This window comes from Geotrypetes seraphini, chromosome 7 (assembly GCF_902459505.1).
Source record: "Geotrypetes seraphini chromosome 7, aGeoSer1.1, whole genome shotgun sequence".
NCBI classification, from domain to species: Eukaryota; Metazoa; Chordata; class Amphibia; order Gymnophiona; family Dermophiidae; genus Geotrypetes; species Geotrypetes seraphini.
In genome coordinates this window covers 27,782,065-27,801,835 of record NC_047090.1, presented here as the reverse complement: position 1 = coordinate 27,801,835, position 19,771 = coordinate 27,782,065, and the positions used below count along the sequence as shown (strand labels likewise).

At 41.5% G+C, this 19,771-nt stretch overlaps 1 protein-coding gene across 4 annotated transcripts in view; it reads right to left on the bottom strand.

Moving 5' to 3' along the window:
* CDK17 (cyclin dependent kinase 17) overlaps nucleotides 1-19,771 on the bottom strand; it is a 220,656-nt gene that overhangs the window by 45,268 nt on the left and 155,617 nt on the right. For all 4 annotated transcript variants that reach the window (XM_033951159.1, XM_033951157.1, XM_033951156.1 and 1 more), the window contains 5 exons: nucleotides 16,551-16,645; nucleotides 13,964-14,026; nucleotides 2,989-3,112; nucleotides 628-748; nucleotides 161-258 (listed from right to left, as the gene is read on the bottom strand). In XM_033951159.1, coding sequence (XP_033807050.1) covers nucleotides 161-258; nucleotides 628-748; nucleotides 2,989-3,112; nucleotides 13,964-14,026; nucleotides 16,551-16,645 — 501 coding nt within the window. The remainder of the gene's footprint in view (nucleotides 1-160; nucleotides 259-627; nucleotides 749-2,988; nucleotides 3,113-13,963; nucleotides 14,027-16,550; nucleotides 16,646-19,771) is intronic.

Sequence of the window (19,771 nt, the reverse complement as noted above, 5' to 3'; positions counted from 1 at the left end):
AAAAGGAGTATTTTTGGACAGTTTAAAAATGTTTTCAGGTCAAAAGCATGCATCAGATAAATAATGCGGATAGCGCTTTCCCCTAGCCAGGAACAAGTATTTATGCAGTGGCTTTTCTTTCAGCTTAGAAAGGCCTAGGCCTGAAAATTTTTTTATTTACCTAGAAGTCTGAAAATTAGATGAAGTTCATCTTCCACAGTTGAACCTGGAAACAGAGGTCTTCCAGATACCATTTCAAAGAATATGCATCCCACACCCCTTTGCAGATGGGCCAGAAGAAAGAAAAATGAACTGTCAAGCATGAATCATTGCAGCATTCCTTATACCATTCCCTTAGATTCTTATACTCCTCTTTTGTAAGAATTTCATTTTCTGCATAGCTAACATTAAAGATGAAAAGTTTTGATGCCCAATTACTAAAACAATCAGAGCACTGTAGTTTTAAATTTTACAAGAGAAGAGACTACACTGAAATAAAGCTGTATCTGAAGATCTAATGTTGACTATGAATGTTAATCAACACACTGCTACAGCAGACTTTATATAACATTAAATCAGTTCATCTATTATGTACTCCCACCCCTATTCAGATAGGCATTTCTCAGTTGATACCACATTTAGACATACCACATGTCAATTTGTGTTGAATATTCTGAAGATCCAAGCAGGACATCTGGTGGTCTGTACCATAATGTGACAACCTCATTTGAGTAAGTCTTAGTTGGAACTGACTTGGCTCTTGCCAATCCTTCAAAGTAAAAGACAGACTAATAAAATGGCAGAACCATGCTTGCAGGAAAAAAAAACCATTAATAAAGTCCTCTATTAAGAACTAGTCAACATATTATTAATATGGTTTCATGCCTCTGGATTTTAAGATTTCTAATGATGATTTATACTTTCCTGTAACATTAAAATATTTTCACATAGATTTCACCAGAGAAAAGACCAAACAGAATAATCTGATTGGATGAGGTAACTTTTTGCAGTGAATAAAACTAGAGAACAAGTAGTTTGAATCAGCTGCTATGACTTTTAAAGTGCCTGTCATCCAAAACAAAGTCATAGAGATGAGAAACGAGGGCCTTCATTCTATCTTCTGATAAGAAGGCTCTTGCTTGACTTGCGGCTAACATAGCATCTGTAAAGGAAACAGTGTTCTTTGACTGTAAGGATGACTTCTGAAACTTGATCAGAAAATCTAGAGCTTGCATTTCTAGAGAGATCACTAGGAGCCAGTTGTTCATATATGTAGCATATAGACAAGACACAAGTATGTGCAACATCAGCGAGAAAACATTTTATAGAACCATAACCCTAAAAAAAAAAAAAATCTTTAAAAAAATCTCAACGAAAGCTTATAAAACACTAAATATGATGATGGAAGCAACTATCATCTAAAGGGATTTTTAAGTCAGGGGTAGAAATGTAAAGGTAAGGAAACACATTCCTTTGGGGATCGTTCATCTTTGGAACCACTACATTTTAACTGGTTTAATCTACAAAATTACAAAATGTTTCCATTACAGCAGTCTCAGAAGCATCTCTTGTTCCTGAATTGCCTTCTCCATTCTTTTGCATGAAATGGAAAAGGCGGTAGGGAAGGTAGAGGTAGGTAAAAATATCTAATGGATCTCAATTCTTAGTGACTAAACACTTAAAATTTGTTCAAAGTCAAAGTACCACAATTTTATGATTAACTTCTATGGGTTGGTTTTAATTTTTAGTAATAAGGCTTTTTTTTCTTTATGCTACTATCACTAGCAATATTTAAGCAGACTGGCTTACAAGTGGAAGAGGGATTCTGGAGAAAATCTTGAAAGCTCTTTTTTAAATGAGGATCTATTTGAACAGTGTTGCATTATCTTATTTCTTCAACTGTGGCAAAAATGGAGATAATCATTTAGGTAAAAATAATATTTTATATTAATATATTGTATATACTTGAATATAAACCTAGAGTTTTGGCTCAAAAATAGGGGTCTCTCTTTATATTCAAGTATTACCGTATTTTCACGCATATAACATCAGAGAAAGGGCGAGACCGCCGGAAGAGGAAGCAGCGCAGACGCAGGGCTCACAGAAGGGCCGGGACCACCAAGAGGAAGCAGCAGGACAACGGTAGGAGCTTCTACATGATGGGGGGGGGGTCGGGAGGCTGTGGGGGTGCGAGTGGTCCTTCGGGGTGGGGGTGCGGGTGGGAGTGCGTGCGAGCGGTCCTTCGGGGTGGGGGTGCGGGTGCATGCGAGCGGTCCTTCGGGGTGGGGGTGCGAGCGGTCCTGTGGGGGGGTGAATCGGACGTCGTGGGGGGGCATCAGGCTTTCAGGGTGGGGACAGGACTTTAAGGGGAAGAGGAGAGTCGGGGTGGGCAAAAGGAGAGTCAGTGCGGGCGAAAGGAGAGTCGGGGCGGCGACGGGAGAGTCGGGGCGGCATGCGCGGTATATAAAAATTTATTTACATAAATTACAGTTTCCCGCGCGCTATACCCGTGTGCGCGTTTTACACGGGTGTACGGTATATGAGTGAAAATACGGTACTACTACTCTTATCATTTCTATAGCGCTGTTAGATGTATGCAATGCTGTACATTAAACATGTAAGAGACAATCCCTGCTCAACAGAGCTTACAATCTAATCAAAACAGACAAATCAGGACAAATAAGGGTTAGGGGATTTCTCAAAGAGGGAATGATAAAACAGACATAGACCCATCGCAGGCCTCTCCTTGGGCCTACCTTAAGCCCTGCTGGTCCAGTGGTGAGCCAGGGCAAGAGTGATCCTCCTATGCTCCTGCCATATGCAGTCTCACTACTCAAAATGGCTAACACGAGATCCCACAGTAACCTCGCGAGACTACCGTGAGTTTGGTTTATATTCGAGTAAACCTTTTTTCACCCTTTTCGGGGGAAAAAAGATTACCTTGATTTATATTTAGATGGGTTTATATTCAACTACATTCATTATTTTAAAAGATAAATGAGTACATACCAAAGTCTGCTAATTTTAATTCCCCTTTCTCATTGATGAGCAGGTTCTGTGGCTTCAGGTCTCGATGCAACACTTTCCTCCTATGACAATAGGCCAAGCCTCGCAGAATCTGGTACAAAAATATCTATCAAAGTGAACAAATACAAATTTGAATTATAAAAAAAAAAAAAAATGTGCTACCCCTTTTCCGTGTCTATACTTTAAGGTCAAGAAATCAGTAACAAAGGAAAATAAAGTTGCTTACGTGTAACAAATGATATCCAAAAAGAGCAGCTCTGTAGTCCTTAAAGCAAGATCACGACTGTATTTAGAACTGAATGGATAGTGATTCCAGAGCTTTCTGAAAAGGCCTAATAATCTATCATGTATGCACAAGGAAACAGGCAAAAAGGGCAACCTGCAATCAGATGGCTGGACACATTGAAAACAACCATGGGGATGACGCTGGAGGACCTTACTGGACTAGCATAAAACCAGTTTCTTTTTAGATCTACTAGCTGATGCCCCGGCGTTGCACGGGTATTTAATTATAGCAATAACACAGTAAATGGATTCAAATAAAGATACTTTATAGTGGTGAATGAAATTATATTTTTACAGCTTTATAAAAAGTACAATATTCAAATTATAATGTGAAATATTTGACAAAATGAATACAATACAACAAACACAAAACTTGATTATAAACAACATTTTTAGTTTCACCTCCAGGAGCACGAACATATAAATTCTTGGGTGAAGAGACCCCCAGAACATATCACCCCAGGTAGTGAGGGATCTGCATACCAAGTTTCGTTCAAATCGGTCAAGCCGTTTTTTATTTACTGTGAGAATGGCAGCTGTGTACATTTTTTCCATTGACATGAATGGGTGAAATCAGATTTTCTGTTTGTAGCTCTGCCCACATGTGCAGGTGGGCGGCGAGACCCCCAGAACATATCACCCCAGGTAGTGAGGGATCTGCATACCAAGTTTCGTTCAAATCGGTCAAGCCGGTTTTGAACTACTGTGAGAATGGCAGCTTTTTACTTTTTTTCCATTGACATGAATGGGTGAAATCTGATTTTCTGTTTGTAGCTCCGCCCACGTGTGCTGGTGGGCCGCGATACCCCCAGAACATATCATCCCAGGTAGTGAGGGATCTGCATACCAAGTTTCGTTCAAATCGGTCAAGCCGTTTTTGCGTGATCGCGGCACATACATACATACACACATACATACCTCCGATTTTATATATATAGAAGATAGAAGATTCATCAAGTCGCTAGACTTGAATATGAGTCGATGGCACCTAACATTAACATGCACTGCTGTGGTCTCACACTGCTCCATTCCTATCTAATTATAGACCTCTGACTAGGGCAAACAGGTTCAAAAAGGGGAGATGTGACTGTCAGGGTGATGTGAGAACACCTACCATGTTTTCCCGAAAATAAGACCTACCCTGAAAATAAGCCCTACATGATTTTCGGGGTAGGTTTTAATATAAGTTCTACCCCAAAAATAAGCCCTAATCACCGGCAGCCACTTCCCCCCCGCACGAACACTTCATCTCTCACTCCCATTAAAACACTGCCGACCGCGAGACCGATATACCTTGCAAACGGCAGCATCAGCAAAAATCTAATCAGGCTGTTTCGTGGCCTTCACTTCTCCCTCCCGGGTGTTCCCCTGCTGCATCACTGATGATGTCATCAGCCACGCAGCACATGGAACGCCCTGGAGGGAGAAAAGAAAGCCGCGAAGCAACCCAATTAGATTTTTGCTGATGCTGCCGTTTGTAAGGTATACCAGTTTCATGGTCGGTGGCATTCTAATGGGAAGGAGAGATGGAAGTGTCAGCGGTGGTTCGGCTGTGCAAGGGTGGGGATAGAAAGAAAGGAGGAAGTGAAGCTGTGCAAGGGTTCTGCTGCACAAGGGATGGGATGGGAGGAAGGGAAGGCACAAGAGGATGGGTGAGAGGGAAGGAAAGATGCTGTACATTTGGGGGTGGGGTGGGGGTGGGAGAAAAGAAAGAGGAAGAATTGGGGTGGAGGAGAGGAACGGAGAGCTGATAATTGTACATGAAGAAAAAGAAGACTTACCCTGAAAATAAGACCAAGTGTGTTTTTTGGGTCCAAAATTAATATAAGACTGTCTTATTTGGGGGAAACATAGTATTTCTGTAAGATACTGTTTTCTTTAAAAACAGGCAGTTTTTAAGAAGTAGCAATATTCCATGCTACCGATACAGGGCAAGCAGAGGTAAAGCAAAGTTACTCACCTGTAGCAGGTGTTCTCTGAGGACAGTAGGACTAGATGGGTGACGTCTTCTGACAGGACCCCATTGCAGATGGTACCCAGTGTTCCTGTGCCTCTGTGCAAATCATTTTCATGTGAAAAGATAATGAATCAATCGCTGTTTCAAAATTGGCCAGAGAATTGGCCAACAGCAATTGAATCGCTATCTTTGACTATGCCATCATAGCAAAAGCAAAAGCAACGCAAACAAATACAACAAATAGTTCGACACCGAACTATTAAAAACGAAACAAACAGCTAGGCGACTAGAAAGGATTTGGAATAAAACAGGAGAACTGACAGACCGCAACAAATGGAGAGCCTACATAAAAACCTACAAACAACTGATAAAAGACAAACGCAAAGCGTTCTACTCCACCAAAATTAATTTATCATGCAAAGGTTCACAAGGAATCAATACAAAAGAGTTATTCAACATAGTCACAAACCTATTTGACACCAGCCGCTACACCACACCTGAGCACAACACGAAGTTACCCACCGCAAAGGACCTAGCTCTATATTTTGATTCCAAAATTAAAAACCTAAAAAATAACTGTATAAGCAATAACGATGTAACAATTATCCCCAGCAACTACCAAATAGCTAACTCACATGACAACGAAATACCTAAAGACATGATCTGGAGTTCCTTTCTAGATCCAGAATGGAATACCTACACCAAACTCTACAACAAATACTCTAAATCTCACTGCATCCTAGATACGTGCCCTCCGGAGATTATGAAAACGGCACCACCAGAATTCAAAATATCACTATTACACTACCTAACCCACAACCTAATAACAAACTACAGACCAATAGCATCTATCCCATTCATTGTAAAAATCATGGAAGGACTAGTACACACCCAACTAATGGACTACCTTAATCAATTCTCTCTCCTGCATGAAACTCAATCCGGCTTTAGAACCCTATTCAGTACGGAGACAGTAATTGCTGCCATCCTAGACTATCTGCGCCTATTATTTAGTAATGGCCTCAACGCCCTGATCATGCAATTCGACATGAGCTCTGCATTCGACTTGGTAGACCATGAGAAAATGATGCAATGCTTAGATGCCATTGGTATCAGAGCTGAGGTACTAAACTGGTTTCGTTTCTTCCTCACATCCCGTTCTTACCAGGTACGCTTTAACAACGAACACTCCGACACCTGGAGCAACTCATCCGGAGTGCCACAAGGGTCACCGCTTTCCCTACTGCTATACAATATCTACATGCCCTCATTAGGTGTGAAACTAACCCAACTAGGAATAAAACTATTCAGCTACGCAGATGACTTTATGATGATCATCCCATTCGCCAACTCCATCTTGGAAACCATTCCCAAGGCATCCGATGCCATAAATGAGATGGAACAATGGATTTCAAGCTCAAGCTCAACCCAGAAAAAACAAAATTCTTTGTTGCTCTCCTCACCCACTTGACAATAAAACCCCACTATGCATCAATAAACTCAACTACCCTATTCAGTCCACCATGAAAATACTAGGTGTTATTCTAGACCAATGCCTAACAATGAAGGAACAAGTGGATTCCCTATTCAGAAAAGGTTTCCTTACTCTCTGGAAACTCAGAACCATTAATCTAATCTAATCTAATCTAAATCTTGGGTTTATATACCGCATCATCTCCGCAGATGGAGCTCGACACGGTTTACATGGTTAGGGAAGGAACGGAACTCCAGTGGAATTATATAAGTATGAGAAAAGAGAGGTTGGTGTGAGAGTGCCAGGAGCGGGACGGGGTTACGTTCTGGAGAAGAGCCAGGTCTTCAGATGCTTATGGAATGGTAGAAGGGGGCTCAAATTGCGGAGAGGGGAAGGGAGACTGTTCCAGAGCTGAGTGATTCTGAAAGGGAGGGAAGAGCCAAGTTTACCAACAAGGGAGATGCCTTTTAAGGAGGGGTAGGATAGTTTTAATTTTTGAGTGGATCTAGTGGAGGTTGGATTTGAGGAATTCCAGGATAGAGGGATAAAAGGAGGAAGGATACCGTGGAGGATCTTGAAGGTTAGGCAGGCACATTTAAAGTAGACCCTGGAAATAACGGGAAGCCAGTGGAGTTTGGATAGGAGCGGTGTGACATGGTCAAATTTACTTTTTGAGAAGATAAGTTTGGCCGCGGTGTTCTGGATTAGTTGGAGTCTGTGGAGGCTTTTCTTTGTTAAGCTTAGGTAAATGGAATTGCAATAATCCAATCTGGAGAGGATAATGGATTGTACGAGGACGGCAAAGTGTTTTTGGTGGAAGCAAGATCTCACTTTCCTCAGCATGTGAAGGCTGCAAAAGCATTTTCGATATGTCAACATTCAGAATCCTAGTGCAATCCCTCATACTGAGTCAGCTTGACTACTGCAACATCGCTTATCTAGCAATCTCACAAAAGAATATGAGACGTCTCCAAATAATGCAAAATGCTGCGGTCAGACTTATCTTCGGGCTGAAGAAATTCGACCACGTGACACCCTACTATCGGCAGCTGCACTGGCCACCAACGGAAGCCCGAGTAAGGTTTAAATTTGCCTGCCTCTGCTTCAAAGTACTATACGGCCTGACCCCCAAGTACATAACGGACCTTTTCGCATTTTCTAATAACAAACTCAAGAGAAACACACCCCCAAAACTCATTTCCCCTCCAGTTAGAGGCTGCAAAATGAAAAAACACCACGAACACCTTCTCTCTCACCAAGCAGTCCTATGGGGCAAAGACCTAGACCAACTGCTTTCGCCCACTACATACGGGGAATTCAGGAAACGCCTAAAAACATACCTGTTCCAGAAATACCTAAACAATTGACCCGCTCTCCCTCTCCCTCCCCCCTCCCTATTCCACCTGAACTTGCAGCACTGTTATAAATATAATCTGTTATCTTCATCTTATTGTAACTTTACGTTGCTATTTATCCCCAACAGGTCCTGTTGGACATTACCTATTAAAATGTACATATTACATTTTCGCTCAGCAAATTGTATTTCTATACTATTGCCTCCTGAGGTCTCTGATCTCTGTATTTCCTCTGAATATCTACTTATTGTATTTCGCTGAATGTCCAGCACTCTTTATTATAAACCGCCTACAAGTCGCAAGATTGTGGCGGTATAGAAGAATAAAGTTATTATTATTATCAATGAACCCCCCTCCCCCACAATGGGCAGGTGTATGTGGGGGTAAAGGCCTTTAGATTGTTCTAAAAGTCTGGAAGAAATAATGATTTGGCATGAACAGTCATAAAGTCTACCTATATGACTGATTAAGGCTTCACATTTTAGGTTTTAACTGAACAAACAAGTTTTCAAGTTTCAAGTTTTATTACAAATTTGATTAAAACGCTTATAAATAATTTCTAAGCGATTAATAATATAAAAATAGGAAACTTGTAACATGATAAAATGCCCCAATGCAAAAAATATTAATAGGTATTTCACTTCCACAGTAGTCTCTTACCCTTCTCCTTTAGCTTATCTTGCTTCCCCCCCCAGATTTTGTGCCTCTTCTGAACTGACAACTAATTGATACACACACACACGTTTGATTCAACTGAAAAAGGTATACAAGTAACAGTAGTTGTAGTTCAAAAACACTAATAAACAACTTTTTTTTTTTTTTTTTTTTACCTAAAAGCCTCTCACTTTTAGCTGAAACAAATGGCTAAATTTACAACTTAATCATGCCTAAGTATAGAGGCTCTAGTTATAAATGGCTTCTATTTTAAATCAGCATCATAACAGCCGGTACTAGTGCTGTCCAATTTCCGATTCAAATCGATTCACTTTGGGTGAATCGATTCAAATCTATTTGATTTTTTTAAAAATCGGTCTGGCTGATTCGGTGACCGACCCTCCTCCCCATGCCTTCTTAAAGCAGGAGCGACAGCGCTGCCTCTTCTGGCCTGCCGCTGCCGCTCCTGCTTTAGGGGGCAAGGGTCAGTTGCGAAGAGCTGCAAAAATGCTGGTTCTACCTTGTTCCGTGCTTTGGCACTCTTTCCTACATCTTCTGGCTTCCTCCCCAGGCCTCCCACTCTTACCGCAGCGAGGATCGCCAGTGCTCTACGTGATCCTTGTAGGCTGCCACAGTCCTCAGAAGAATGTTTCCTCCAACCCATTCTTGCCCCTGACGTCAGAGGAGGGGCAGGACCACGTCAGAGGGAATGTGCTTATGAGGACTGTGGCAGCTTACAAGGATCCTCTCTGCAGGCTGTGGTAAGAGTGGGAGGCCCAGGGGAAGCTGGAGGACCTGCAAAGAAGGGGGGGCAGGTTAGGCTTTCGAGGAGGTGGAAAAATGTGTCTTATGGAGCAAAAAATATGGTATATTAGACATTTAAACCTGAGGATTTTGAATTTTCCTCAAATGTTAACTGTTACTTCTAAGGATTTGTTATACAAATTATTAGAGGAGGAGATTTTACTGATTCTGGCCCCTCTCCTCTGTAATTTTCTTTACCCGTTTCAACTCAGAAAAAGTCTGTGAGTTTTAGAGAACCTTCATTGATGGATTTGTGCTGCGTCCACTACTTTTTAAATTATTTAAAAATGACCTGAAAACAGGAATAATGAATAAGATGATCAAATTTGCTGACAACATAAAGTTACCATATATACTCAAATATAAAATTGGCCCAAAAGTGGGGGTCCCAGTTTATATTCGAGCCAACGCCTCCTCCCAGAATTATTGCAGGCCACCGCCAGGCTCTGCACACTGCTCCCCCTCCCTGCGTCGTTGAAGGTGCCTCGCACAACTTCATCAGACGCGTCGGCACAACGAGGCTCCCTGGCGGCCATTGGCTCTCCTTAGCCACAGCAATATTACTCCAGGGTGGGAAACAAGCAGGAACCCCGGCAGAAAAGCCAAGAGAATGCTTCCGCCTCGCCCCACACCACACAACCAGCTAACTATGCGCTTCCGATATGTAACTGAAGAGGAAATGTTAATCGTGCTTCCCACCATCCGCCTCTCCTATTGGTCAGCACTAATTGTGCGAGGTTTCCAGAGAACAAGCCTCCCCATCCCCTAGCCCCTTCTTGCTTCCACCCCCTCCATTCACTATCGGACAAAAAACGAGCCGCATCACCCCCCAGCCCCGTGCCATTGGACAGAGGCTGAGACTCTTTGCCCAGGTTCCCTGCAAATTGGACAGATTCATTGGGAAAGCGAGAGGGCGGTAACCCCTCTCCTCGTACACAGATTCATGTAACTTTATTGACGTGATGGATTTACGCGCCTGAACGAGCCAACTTTTCCAGACAGGTAGGAAGCGCTGGATGCTGGCCTGGTCATGGGGGAGCTCATGGACTCGCACTCATACATCAGAAGCAGCAGTTTCATTGGATGGACCCAGTTCAAGGAGGGCGATTCCTTGGCCAGTCATCCCAAAGTATTCTGGGATTTGTAGTCCCTGCTTCTACCCATTCAGAAATCAGTGCTGCAGGTCCCATGTCAGAAAGCCAGATGTGACCTATCCTTCCATTCACAACCCTGCTCCCCATTGCTTACCATCCCAAGTGTATCCTCCACCCTGCCAGGGTGGGCTGGCATCCTGTTTGTGTCTTCTCTGTTTAGACTGTAAGCTTTTTCAAGCAGGGACTGTTTACTTCGTGACTCTGTACAGCGTTGCGTATGTCTGCTTAACGCTCTAGAAGTAAGGAAGCTGCTCAGCGGGAGGGATGGAAGGGTGCTGGGTGCAGTGCCTGGCAGGGGAGGGAGGGAAGGGGGCTGGGTGCACTGCCTGGCAGGGAGGGGGTTGGGGGCAGAGCCTGACAGCGCAGGGCACTTGAACATTAAGCTGCCTGACTTATATTAGAGTCAACCATTTTTCCTCTTTTTGGGGAGGGGAAAGGGGGTTCTCGAATTATATTCGGATCAACATATATTAGAGTATATACGGTATTCAAAGTTGTTCAAGAGGTTTGTGAGGAATTTCAAGAGGACCTTATGAGTCTGAACATCCAATCAGCATATCTACTGGGTCCTACCTCAGAAGCTCCTGCCTCTGTAGAAGCAGCAGTGGGGACTCCATGAGAAGGTAAATGAGGTCTGTGTACCAAAGCCCATGCAGTCTATCCAAGGTGTTCAGGAGCATAAAAAGGGGCAACTGACCACTCTCCAAAGGAGTCTTCTGATTAATGGTCACAGAGGAAAACATGTACAGAGGGCCTGCTGGGTCTAAGGCTATACCTGAATGTCTATCCAGCTGATCTTCTCCCATTCTTATGGCTGAGGAGCTGCAGGCACTTGGTATTCTGGCACATCGCCATCCGATCAAAGCAGGGTGGGCCCCAGTGATCCATTAGGAACAACTACCACTCCACCATATCCAGTGCTTTCTGACTGCCTGCATGTTCTCCACCCCCTCAATTCAGACTGCTGAGATGGCAGAAAGATGCATTTCGGCCCAGGCACAAATAAAGACTATTCCAATAATATCTCCAACGCAAAAAACTCTTCTATTCTCTTCTCTATCCTTAAAAATCTTACAGCTCCTGAAATTAAAAAACAGTCAACATTAGAATTAAACCTACTCCACAAAATCTTGCAAACTATTTTGTAAAGAAAATAAATAAAATCAGAGAAAGCATCAATTCAAAAATAATGTATTCTATCACTGATGCAGCACAAATCCAAATGATTCCCATATCCAAATGTACTAACTTCAATATACCAACTGTAGAAGATCTTAAAAGACTCCTGCAAAGCCTTAATATTAAGGGCTCAAATTCAGATTCAATCTCCCCTTTTTTCTTAAAACGTTATTTCTCTTTTTTTGGACCTTTTATTCAGACTTTGATTGAAAACAGTTTAACTAATGGATTCAAGCCGAAAGAATAGAAAGAGTCAATTATCCGCCCAATTATTAAAAATCCAAAAGAATCAACTGCATCCGAATTAAAACCACCATCCTTTTTTGTAAAAATAGTAGAAAAGATTGTTTTTAATCACATAACTGACTTTGTTGACAAAACACATGTCCTACATCCCAATCAGACAGGCTTTAGTACTAACAATTCGACTATTTGGATCATCACAAATCTGTTCTTCTGGTATCACTCGATTTATCCTCAGCCTTTGACACTGTTGACCATTATTTACTCATCAATAGATTATCTATCCTCCATTGGCAGTTCAGCCAAGTATTAAATTGGTTCAAATCATATTTTCAAGATCGCTCATCAAAGGTTGATTTCAACAACTCTACATCAAATAATTACACTAATTAGTCTGGTATACATCAAAGCTCAATTCTCTCACCGCTACTATTTAACATTTTTCTTTCACCTTTACTTATCCTTAGTCAATCAATTGGATTTTCTTCTTATGCCTATGCTGATGATATTCACCCTCTTACACCCATTGAATACGGAAGACCCCAATGACAAATATAAACACCAAGTTGAAGCAAATTAGTCAATGGCTTAAAGACAACATGTTAGCATTAAACATTTCAAAATCTTCAGCAATGTTTTTTCCATGGAAAGATAATCTAACACTTTCATCTCAAATACTCTTAGATAAAACTCCATACAAATAGTAACAACTACAAAAATACTAGGAGTAATCCTAGATTAGAGACTTTCATATCACAATCAGATTAGCTCAGTGGTAAAGAACTGCTTCTATAAGTAACGCCTAATCAGATCCTTAGCTAAAGTGTTAAAACCAGAAGCCCTTAACATCTTAATTCACTCTTTAATTATCTCTAGGCTAGACTACTGTAACACAATGTATCAGGGCATAACACAAAAAGAATTGAGAAGATTGTAAATTATACAAAATACAGCAACAAAAATTATCACCAATTCAAAAAAAATATGTTCATGCGACACCACTTCTGAAAAAAGCACACTGGCTACCAATCTTTTATAGAATCTCTTACAAAATTGCATTATTAACCTTTATAATCAAGCTATCAACTGCACCATTATTTCTTGATCGTCTCTTATACCGTATACTCCATTTAGGACACTCAGATCAACAGAACAGCATCTTTTGACTATCCCCTCCCTAAAAGTCATAGGCACTAGGAGATCTACTATTTTTTTCAGTCATAACTCCTCAGCTCTGGAATAACTTACCAAATTATCTGCGTGGGGAATTCTCGTTAGAAAAATTCAAAGGTTTTTTTAAAAGTTTCCTGTATAAGGATGCATTTGAGGCATAGACAAGACGTTTAAAACCTTATATCTTATATTTCAGACATCTAATTTTAATCAGTCCTTACTTATAGGACCTAATTTTCCTTTCTTTCTTTTTTTTTTTTACTTATTTTTCACTTTTTGCCCCCATGATGTGTTACCCATATATGTTCTCTTTCTGCTTTAATGATTGTAGTTCACCCCCTTTCCTTTTGTATCTGTACTGAATTTTGTATGTATGCATTATTTTGTAATAAATTGTTGTAGGGTTTTCTTCCCCTATTTTAATTTGTAATACGCTTTGAAATATTTGACATTGCATGCACATCAAATTTTAATAAAACTTGAAACTTGAAGAATATATCCAGAGCCACCACCACAGTTCAGAGGCCTCCTAAAAGTTCTGCTTTCTATCAACTTAAAATATTATTCTACTTCTGATGGGAATAAATGGGAAAAGAAAACATGGAAGAACCATGGTAAAGAACTTCTTTGGTTTAGAATGATAAAAAATTTCAGTTATATACATTATGGAAAAACTTACCTTTACATTGTGTATGCTCATGATGTTCCCACAATCGTCCATATACTGCTTCAGATCTTTGTCCTGATAAAACATATTATTTACAATTTATCACAGCATTTGACATCTACAACCCATCTCCAATATTACATCTAGATCCCTACCGTTTATAAGTTTTTAGGTATAGTTTTCATATCATGAAAACAAGATTTAAAATATTAATAGTGAAATAACTGTGCATGCAATGTAACATCCTCAGTATGGAAATACAAATGTGAAGGTCTGGAGCACCCCTTACACCACTGCCACTAATTTAATATGCAAACTCAAATAAGCCACAAAGCCTTACTATGCCCAAACTCTTTTTCCCCAAACTTCCTTTAATATCTACCGTATTTTTTCGCTCCATTAGATGCACTTTTTTTCCCACCAAAAGTGGGTGGAAATTATGGTGCATCTTACAGAGCGAATACCCAAAGCGCTCCCCCCGGTTACTTATTTTTAATGCGGCTGCCCTCCCTTGCTGGAAGCAGCGCCCTCAGCTGGCTGGCAGGCGACAGGAAGGCCCTGGCCCTCTTCCTCTGCCCCACCACCCCCAGCGCGTACCTTTTTTTTCTTTTTACTTCTGTTCTTGGCCAAGGCTGGCTGACTGCCTGGTTCCCGCTGCTTCCTCCCAGAACTGCTGGCTGACGCAGCTGCCTCCCGTTCTCTCACGGCATAGCGGTGCAACAGGTTGCCTGCCTGGTCCCGTGCCACTTCCTGTGAGAACTCAGTTCTTGTGGGAAGCGGTGTAGGACCAGGCAGGCAACCTGGTGTGCCGTTATGCCGCGAGAGGAGGCAGCCCCGTCATCCAGCAGTTCTGGGAGGTTGCGGCGGGAACCAGGCAGCCAGCCACCTTGGCCGCGAACAGAAGTAAAAAAAAAAAAGGTACGCGGGGGTGGGGGGGGGGGGGAGGAGGAAGAGGGCCAGGGCCTGCCTGTCGCCTGCCTGGGGGGTGAGGAGGAAGAAACCGGGGCCTGCCTGCTGCCTGCCTGAAGGGTAGGGAGGGAAGATGGAGAGACCTGGGCCTGCCTGTTTGCTTTGCCCAATTAAAAATAGGGAGGGAGGAGAGGCCAGGGCCTGCCTGCCCTCCCTGCCAAATTAAAAATAGGGAGGAGGGAGAGGCCGGCTTTCCTGCTGCCTGCTTACCTACCTACCCACCCACCCGCCCTGTCACATCCCTACCTGCCTGCTTGCCCTGTCCCTGCCTGCCCACCAGCCACTAGGCCTGCCTGCCCTGTGCCCTGTCCCTGCCTACCACTAGACCACCAGAGGGGGGGACAGGGTACAGAGCCTGGCAGGGAGGAAGGACAAGGTAAAGAGCTTGGCATGGAATGTGAGGTTGGGTGCAGAGCCTGGCAGGGGGAATTTGGTTTAGAATGATTTTTTTCTTGTTTTCCTCCTCTAAATTTAGGGTGCGTCATATGGTCAGGTGTGTCTAATGGAGCGAAAAATACGGTATTTCCATATTCACCTCTCTCTAAATTTCTGAGATCAGTCATAACAAATGAACTCACATTCACCAAACGCTCTTGGTCCTTACTGTTATCACAAATAGCAGAGAAAAAGAAAAAGGATGATGATAACCACTTGGGCCATTAGGTCAATTCGTTTATATTTGCCATCTGGGCTGCTCCCACCCCTAATTTCACAACAAGTACTATTCCTGAATAACTCCTGAACACATCAGACTACAGAAGCTATGCAAAGTCAGGCTTGGGTGGGAGCCCATCTGAAAAGGACCATGCATTGTAGACTACAGAAGAAAATGGTAGACCACTGCAGTATTTTGCCATGAGAATAAGTCACATGATGGCTAAGGCTGCAAACCGTCTGCAATACATAATGCTACCACTGACAATTTGATCTGTAGTCTTTTCCTTTCCTTGTGCTGCCACTAAGACCTCTTAGTATCAAACTCAAACATGCTTACATTCTCTTTATTGGCTCATACTATCTCTGCCAGATGTTTACCTTTACCATATAAGGTTATTTGTCATTCTGTTCTGGTTAGGGATTAGGGGAATTTCAAAGAAGCAGCTCAAATTAAAAACACACAAAAATAAAAAAGCAAACCAATAATCCAGAAGTAAATCCCTTCTCCAGCACAGGTTATTAGTACTTGCTATGTGTGCTTTTGAAATACTGCAGGGTACACAGGGGGTATAATATTCTTTTAAAACAATTTCTATTTTGCTCATCACCTGCTAGCACTATTCTGAACAATTTCTACTGTTAGAACATGCTGCAACTCACAGCTGATTGGCTGATATATCAACATTAACAACATTTTTTCAGAAAAGAACATTCTGTCTTTGTGTAATTCTACCAGATGCATTAATGCTACAGATATTTGTGTGCATAGAAAAAAAATGATTAAGAACACAGACAATAAATTAGCATAACATTCCATAGGAAGAATACAAAGTTATTTCTGTAAAGTTTAGTAATACATCTTAGCAAATGAATAAGTCAATTTTCAAGGGATGATCTTATGAAATTAATGTTTAAATTTCTCAAGAAAAAGAACACATTAGATGTTGCAAAACAAGACTCTCTAAATGCTTACCAAATACTCAAAGACGAGGGTCAAAGATTTGTCTGTATGTATAATATCGTGTAATGTAACAATATTTGCATGTTTCAGGTCCTTTAATAATGACACTATAATACAGGAAAAAAAAAGAATTAATGGCTATTTGGGAAGAAACAGTTCATGAAATTCCACATGGTCTTAGAGTACAAAAGTTAAATAAATTACTAACTAGTACAATCCATGTTTACTGATCTCAGTAAAAGACTGAAAACAGATTTTATCTGGGCATCTAAGAGTTACTCAGCAAATTCCTGGGGCTAAAAAATGGCCTGCCCCTTGGCAGATAAATATGGCTGCCAACTACAGAACTTTCATATGGAAGCTAGATCTAGTAATCAGAAATAGGGGTGTTCCCCAGGCATGGTGAAATTGAGAGGAACGCAGATGGGCTTGGTTTTCAAACCCCAGTATGTACACTAGTGCATGAATCATGTTCACAAATGACCAGGTACAAAATCATCAGGTTTACTAAAAGCAGCAGTTTGGTACACCCTAAATATGTTAAGCTGTGTATAATGGCTATGTTGTAGGTAGCAGTGATTCATAAATAGTGGCAGTGGAGCAACAGCCCGAACAATAATAAATTTGGATACGAGAAATAAACAGGTAATAGAGAAGGATGATGTTAGGAAAGGATGATACAGCATAATAATGATGCTTGTTGCACTACCTGTATATACTTGAATATAAGCCAGGGGTCTCAAAGTCCCTCCTTGAGGGCTGCAATCCAGTCGGGTTTTCAGGATTTCCCCAATGAATATGCATGAGATCTACGTGCATGCACTGCTTTCAATGCATATTCATTGGGAAATCCTGAAAACCTGACTGGATTGTGGCCCTCAAGGAGGGACTTTGAGATCCCTGATATAAACTGATCTGAATATAAACCGAGATAACCTTTTTCTCCCCAAAAAAGGGTATGTATGTGTGTGTGTGTGGGGGGGGGGAAGGTTGACTCGAATATAAACTGAGGTTAGAAACTTGAGTTATCACTGTAAGCCAATCTACAAAGACTAGACATTTTTGCCATAAGTTTTAATACATTATTTAACTTTAGAATGTCTCATTTTAACCTTTTTGCTTCCCTGACACAAACCTTAAAAATAGAAAAAGTTTTTGTATGTAACACCATCCAAAAAACTGAAACATAAAAATGGGTAAAAGTCACAAATCAAAAAGATAAAAATCAAGCAATATGGTACTTAATATACAGCATAGCTGAAATAAATTAAAAATATTACAGAATACAATAAATATAAGAATAACCACAATACTAGCAGATAACTACTAAAATGACATGCATTATGCACGTGTACCATATTATGCCATAGAGGTAAAACACAGATTTGAGAGAACACACAAATCAAAGACATGAGGCTAGAGCAATAGAAAATAGCATAAATTCAGTAAAGCCATTACTGTGTAGACAACAGAGATAACATGTGAGCACATGCACAAAAATGTTTCCCTAGACCAGGGGTAGGCAATTCTGATCCTCGAGAGCTGGAGCCAGGTCAGGTTTTCAGGATATCCACAATAAATATGTGTGAGATAGATTTGCATCCCAAGGAGGCAGTGCATGCAAATCCATCTCATACATATTCGTGGTGGATATCCTGAAAACCTGACCTGGCTCTGGCTCTCGAGGACTGGAATTGCCTACCCCTGCCCTAGACTATCAATATCCCTTCTTCCTGCTGAAGAACATTTTGTGTTAACTAAAAGTTTAACTGCTGAAGATCATATCCTAAACTTTTGAATAGCCATAGGGTTCATCTTGCAATAGGGTACATCAAGCAATGTTGTAGTAGAGCAGGGATCTCAAAGTCCCTCCTTGAGGGTCAAAATCCAATCGGGTTTTCAGGATTTCCCCAATAAATATGCATGAGATCTATGTGCATGCACTGCTTTCAATGCATATTCATTGGGGAACTCCTGAAAAACCGACTGGATTGTGGTCCTCAAGGAGGGACTTTGATATCCCTGTAGTAGAGCATGGGTTATACTCTGAAAAGGAAAATCTTATCAAATCCTCTGTGGAAGTTATGATTTGTGTTGCTGGATAACTCCAACAGCTGTCTTATTTACAAAAGTGTTTACAAGCTGCGCCGAGGCTTAATTTGAGCATATACAAGTTTTAATGGTATGTGTTGAGAATAACAATTCAGATTATGCAAATCCTTCCTTCTTTAAATGAATCCTTTAACTTGCTAAAGAAAATTTGTAGCAATGGGCTTGTTTTCACCCCTGCCCATTGGCCACTTCACTTTCCCACTCGATGACCGGCACATCTATCCCTCCCCCTTGCCGACCGGCACTGTTCTTACCAGCTCAGTTCTTTTCTGGTCTGAAGCTGATGCCAATACCAATGGAGCAGGACCATGTGCACCCGCAGGCCTTGATCATGCACAAACATGCAAGGCCCCACTCCAGCTCAACACACAGTATTGGCCTCTATTTCAGACAGGAAAAGAACAGTGCAGGTAGCCCGGGAGAGAGGGACAGATGTGCCGATCATCAGGTGGGGAGGTGGTAGCACTGAAGTGGCCGTAGGGCAGGGGTGAAAACAAGTGTAGGTTAGTGGGTAGGGAGGTGGTAGGCCTGAAGTGCCGGACAGGCAAGGACAGGAACAGAAGTGCTGGTTAGTGGTAAGGAGGTAGTAGGCCTGAAGTGCCGGTCGGGTGGGGCTGGGAACAGAAGTGCTAGTTAATGAGTGGGGCCGGGGGGAGGGAAGAGATGTAATCTTTGGAAAGAGGGAGGAAGCAAGAAAGATCAAGGCTCAAATATAAACAGAGACCCCCATTTTTGGGTCCAAAAAATCTCGGTTTATATTCAAGTATATATGATAATTTTTGTCTCACTAACTATCATTGGCTGTGGGAAGAGAGAGCTATTAAGTAGCATCAAACTGAAGAATGGGAAAAAAACCCAAAAACCTTTGAAGATCTGTGAGTTATGTATTGCATGGTACAGAGGTTGTACCATGCAACCACAAATCAACAAAGTAATAAAAGCATCATTCGTGACCATGAGAAATCTTTTTTTTTTCCAAATGTTTATTCATTTTTACATCTCACAAGTGTACAATAATATAACAATTGATTCATATAGATCACTTGAAAATCTTTTCTATTATCATCATAAATACATAAATTTAAATCCCTCCCCCACCCTCCCCTTCCACCAATAATATA